The sequence below is a fragment of the Salvelinus sp. IW2-2015 genome, linkage group LG15, assembly GCF_002910315.2.
Source record: "Salvelinus sp. IW2-2015 linkage group LG15, ASM291031v2, whole genome shotgun sequence".
Taxonomy (NCBI): Eukaryota; Metazoa; Chordata; class Actinopteri; order Salmoniformes; family Salmonidae; genus Salvelinus; species Salvelinus sp. IW2-2015.
In genome coordinates, this window is record NC_036855.1 from 62,474,143 (window position 1) to 62,480,142 (window position 6,000).

Genomic DNA, 6,000 nt, shown 5'->3' on the forward strand with positions numbered 1-6,000 from the left:
CCATTGTTTTACACCCATTTAGTTAATAAATTAACAAATGGAATGTTTAAAGCCATGCACTGTTTTGGGTTTATATGTCTGAGTGAACCACAATGAGAAACACAGCTCTGTGAGGTCTAAACACACTCTGGGCCTGTGAAGTAGTTTTGTCAGGGTAAATATGCTTATGCCCTACTGGAGTGAGAACAAGAGGTACCTAATCTCACACACGTGTATGCTACTGCCACATGAAAGAAACAGTCTAGTCCATTAGAGCAAGGCATGTTCTCATACTTAGAGCGTAAACAACCATAGAGCTATGCCTGGACTGTGGAAGTATCACATGGTGTCCAGTATAGAGGATATGACAGATATATGGAGAGCTGTCCACAGCTATATATAACCATGAGCTTAGTGACTGCTCCAGAGCAGGGAGGCCTCCAAAGTGAGAGTGTCAATGTGTGTGCGTATTCACATGCATGCTTGAATGGTCACACATGGCACATCAGTGGATTGTTCAAAGCAGAAGTTTCATTCTCTCCAGAAAGCTGTCATAGGGAAGGCAGTGTGTGTACATGACCAGAGCAGAAAGACTATTGCACCACATGTCCTTAAATTACTAAACCTACTGAATATCCTCTACATTACAAACCACAGGTATGGATAATTTCCTGTCTAAAGTGTTATGCTACTCGGTCTTGAAAGGGGTGGGGTTTCCTCATTTAACACCTTCCTCAGCAGCTCACACAATAGGCCAGTCATGATTTAAACAACATCAGGACTTTAGACTGAAACGTAAAACCTGTCGCCGAGTTAAAGTCTACTCACCCTCAGGTTTACCCAGTCATCCATCATGCCAGCACGGCTTCACATAGTATGGATGTGCTCTGGGGCACAAAGGCTCATTGACAAGCCATGTTTTGCAATAGTTCTGAGGAAAATGTTGGACCTTACCTTCATGTGGTGATGGGTGTAGGTAACCCAACATACCATATGGGCTTAAYCAAACATACATTTCAGGTTGAACTAAAAACAGAGCTAGGACTCCTTGGAGAGAGGTTTCATTCCTAGGTAGTCCAGGAAGAGGGTAGAATACATTTTACTCTGTCTTTAAAAGTATGTTTGTCATAAAGTCAGCTGCTGAATACATGGTTGGGTCTCCCAAAACATGAACAGGACTTCTACATGCACTCCTGTCGTTTCCTGGTAAAGCTCACTTCACTAAACAGATATGTCACAAGGGATGTGAAACAAACCCCCTTAGAAAAAGAGTCCTGACAGAATTCAACTTCCCTATACTTGTTTAAGCGCAACAGTCTAAAAACAAATAAAAACCTGTCAGTTGTTGTAATCACAGACATGCTAGTCTGTCTCAGGGACTCAACTCTGACCGCCTCAGTCATACCTAAGCTTAGTATTACTCATCACCCCTCCTTATGTGTGTGTGTCCTTACCTCTGCTTTGTGCTGCCTCTCAACTCCATGAATCTGTTTCTCCTCCATGTCCACTAGCTTCAGTTTCAGGTAGGACACCTCTCCCATCAGATCCAACTTCTGACTCTCCAGTGACGTCCTGCTAAGGAGCTCCTGCCACCAAGGGAGACACACGTGTTAATACACCAATCATGCAAATGGTTAGAGACCACACACACACACACACACACACACACACACACACACACACACACACACAACACACACACACACACACACACACACACACACACACACACACACACACACTGACCGTTAGAGACAGTAGTAAAGACACCAAGCCCAAACAGAACTTCTATTCTGGACACTAAAGAAGCTATCGTCTGCTCAGTTCTCTCAAAGTAAACCCTCTGCTGTCAGACGCAGTCCACACAGCTAAATATACACAGCTTCTGTGCACTATTTTTACTGCCCCTCTCAAAGGCAAACACACAAGCACAAAGCATGTAGAGGAGAGCGTAAAAGAGCCCACAGAACCGTGCACAGATCCCATACAACAACAAATAGAAGTACTGTAGAGGCTCAGCACATGCCTTCCTATTTGAATGAGGATTGCTATCAATCAAACATGCTGATTAGGACCTTGCTTGATACACTAATTATCCCTCTTTATCAGAAAACCTGTCCCCTTTGAAAGTACCCATTTCTCTCAACAGCTAATTATGTTGATTTCAGGCAGGTGCAAATTCTCAGAGGCTGCCCAATTCTGATATTTTTTTCACTCTCTTGTTTTTTGACCAGAGCAGCTCTGAAAAAGCGCTGATGTGAAAAGATCTGATTGGTCAAAAGACCAATTAGTGAAAACATATCTGAATTGGGCTGCCTGTGTAAACACAGCCTTAGAAAGGTCCAAAGAAAATATCTGAAGCACTGAGGCAGTCCAACCATGGGCATTTAAAAATGTAGCTTTTTTGAAGCGAAAAGGGTTGGGTTTCTGGGAGAGTGCACATGGAAAATATTAGAGCTGTGTCACTAGTAAGAGATTTGTGGCTCAGGTCCAAAGCCTCATAATGACCAAAGCTCATGGAAACAAACCCGGCCCTTCAGAACAACCCTGCTGTACAGAGTTAACCAGGGGTGTATTCATTARGYAAACTGTTTACTGTTTAAGAACCAAATGGAAACAAACAGAGCAAAACAAAAGTTTCAATTGGACAAATTCAAGTTTCATTCCTTTTGCTTCTGTTTAATAAACTTTTTGCAAAGTAATTGAAGTTTGCAATGGCTACCAAATGAAATGCATTGAAGGCATTTGAAGACAGTCTAACACAGTCTGCATAGTATACAGAATGTATTTGGGGGAACTTTGGAGCAGTTGAAAGCCTCTCCTTGGAAGCATGATATACTGTAGCAAAAACAACTTACTATTATGCTAAGTTTGTCCTACCTCAGTTTCCAGTTTGTATGGACTGACAATAGTCCTTTTCATGCATGAAGGCTGAAGATGTTGCTGTCATGAAGTTATCTTAGCTCAGTTGTAAAGAGGATCCTTGGTTCTGACTGAGTTTCCATGTCTGCTCTGAGTTTGAACTCCACTGCACCTCACAGGAGTGGAAGACATYGACACCACCTATACTGATGACAGAGCACTCCCTTCGACTCCCTCCACCCCTGCTCTCTCTCACTGCTTAATCTCTCAGTGTATTTAKTTTCTCGTTGTCCCTTTACACCTTCTCTTGCATTTCTCTCTCATTCTCTGTCCCTTCACTCCCTCTTTCCAACCCTCCCTCCCAGCCTGAGGCGATGTGTCCGACCTCATCTGGGTGGTTAGGGGTGTGACCGACTACGCTCTCTGTCCTGTGCACACCTGCCCAGACAGACCAGCCCTAGAGCAGAGCACCATGACCAAACCTTCCAGAGCAGACGGACGCTCCACTCCAAGAATCAGTCCTGGATGGGAACAGACCACACTAAATATTTGGGTTGCCGCAGAGATCTAGAGCCCGGCTCACTGGAATCCCGGGGAGGAATTTCCTCCTGGGATACTGGACTCTCTAGGAGGCAGTCTACCATGAGACTCAGCATGTCTAGACAGTCTGTGTGACAGAGTGTGTCTAAATCTAAATGTCCCCTACTCACACATGAATTATTTTAAAGTATTCTAGTCATACATAAAGCAAATGTCATGATGTCAGTKTAAGGGAGAAGGCATAATYMTTGTGCTGCTGTGATGCAGACTTTCAGAACCCAGTTTGAATAGAAACAGGAACTGTTTGGAAGTGAATAGGAACTGTATGGCAGTGAACCTGATAACCATACAAAACGAGGAAGTTGATATCATACCGAAGCCAGTCTAAACTGAGACTGTGAATAAGGTTGAGGTTCAAAGGTTTGTATGAATGGAAGAGGACCAGTGTGTGAYGTCCTTACCTGCTGRAGCATCTCTTCTGTAGAGTTTAGCTTGTGTTGGTGTTCCTCCAGAGAACTTTCCAGATCACTGATCTTTACACCCTGAGCTTCCACCTGGTCCGTCAGAACGCTCACCTGTGTGTGTGTTTGTGTGTGTGTGTGTGGAATGAAGGAGAAACTCAGTCACACTAGTATGCAGCTATACAACATTTCTGACACCCTCCTTTCAATGTTGTCAACCCCCTTGACCTCTGTTCATGCTTCATTCCCACACTCGCTTTCTCCCTCCCTCCCTTTGCTCCTGCCTTCCCTCCCTCCCCTCTTCCCCCTTTCCTGGCTCCACCCTCCACCTGGGAAGTTATCTAACCCCAACATCCACATGCACTTTCTCAAAGTCATTAAAATCACCTCTCTCTGCCTGCCACCCATTTCACAACAAATCAGCTCCTTAATTGATATACCCTTCACACTGTCAGATAACAAATATTTCCAAAGCTGAATGAAGGACTCTTTGTCCTTCAGGAGTTTTTCTCAGTTCAGCCCATCAGGCCGGCTCTGCACTACTCATGATATAGATACAGCTGTTGAGAAAACAAACTACCGAAAGAGCCAATCAGCTACAACAGGCAGGGCTCAACCAGCCAATCAGATGGAGTTTAGTGGAGGAATGTGTTAGTGTGTACATGAGACCTATACACAACAACAAGACATCACATCTGCCAACAAACAGAGGTGTGTTGTAGCCAGCAAGTCTGGACCTGACTGCAGAAAAACCCTTACTCAGCAGCCCTGAGAACTAGTGTACACACACACCAACACACCCACACACCACCACCACCACACACACACACACACACACACACACACCACACACAACACACACCAACACACACACACACACACACACACACACACACACACACACACACACAGAACCACACACACAACACACACCAACACCACACACCACAACCACACACACACACATAAACTTAAGAAAGACCACTGTCCTTGTTCCTAACCCTTGTGGACACGCTGTTGAACAAAACAACACAACAACACTGGATCTAACCCCCCCCCCCCCTCTCAATTCAATTCAAAGGCTTTATTGGCGATGGGAAACATATGTTATACATTGCCAGCAAGTGGAGTAGATAACGTACAAAATGAAATAACAATTAAAAATAAACAGTAAACATTACACCAACATAACTCCAAAAGAATAAAGACATTACAAATATCATATTATGTATGTATATAGTGTTGTAACAATGTACAAATGGTTAAAGTACAAAAAGGAAYACAAATAAGCATAAATATGGGTTGTATTTAAAATGGTGTTTGTTCTTCACTGGTTAACCTTTTCTTGTGGCAACAGGTCAGAAATCCTGCTGCTGTGATGGCACACTGTGGTATTTCACCCAGTAGATGTGGGAGTTTATCAAAATCAGGTTTGTTTTTAAATTCTTTGTGGGTCTGTGTAATCTGAGGGAAATATGTGTCTCTAATAGGGTCATATGTTGGGCAGGAGGTTAGGAAGTGCAGCTCAGTTTCCACCTTATTTTGTGGGTAGTGTGCACATAGCCTGTCTTCTCTTGAGAGCCAGGTCTGCCTACGGCGGCCTTTCTCAYTAGCCAAGGCTATGCTCACTGAGTCTGTACATAGTCAAAGCTTTCCTTAAATTTGGGTCAGTCACAGTGGTCAGGTATTCTGCCACTGTGTTCTCTCTGTTTAGGGCCAAATAGCATTCTAGTTTGCTCAGTTTCTTTCCAATGTGTCAGGTAATTTTCTTTTTGTTTTCTCATGATTTGGTTGGGTCTAATTGTGTTGCTGTCCTGGGGCTCTGTGGGGTCTGTTTGTGTTTGTGAACAGAGCCCCAGGACCAGCATGCTTAGGGGACTCTTCTCCAGGTTCATCTCTCTGTAGGTGATGGCTTTGTTATGGAAGGTTTGGGAATCGCTTCCTTTTAGGTGGTTGTAAAATTTAACGTCTCTTTTCTGGATTTTGATAATTAGCAGGTATCGGCCTAATTCTGCTCTGCATGCATTATTTGGTGTTCTACGTTGAACACTGAGGATATTTTTGGATAATTCTGCATGCAGAATTCATCTCTCTCTAAATCTCTCTCTCTACATCTCTATCTCTCTCTACATCTCTCTCTCTACATCTCTCTCTCTCT

General features: G+C 43.7%; 1 protein-coding gene across 8 annotated transcripts in view; it reads right to left on the minus strand.

The window, feature by feature from the left end:
* The window catches only part of LOC111974292 (liprin-beta-2-like), a 41,455-nt gene that overhangs the window by 19,786 nt on the left and 15,669 nt on the right, over positions 1-6,000 (minus strand). For 6 of the 8 annotated variants that reach the window (XM_024001986.2, XM_024001983.2, XM_024001981.2 and 3 more), the window contains exons 3-4: positions 3,843-3,956; positions 1,434-1,565 (exon numbers count right to left, since the gene is read on the minus strand). In XM_024001986.2, the coding sequence (XP_023857754.1) occupies positions 1,434-1,565; positions 3,843-3,956 (246 nt within the window). Of the gene's footprint in view, positions 1-1,433; positions 1,566-1,725; positions 1,973-2,859; positions 3,130-3,842; positions 3,957-6,000 lie in introns of those variants that run through there. The other 2 variants (XM_024001982.2, XM_024001984.2) reach the window with 2 other exon arrangements.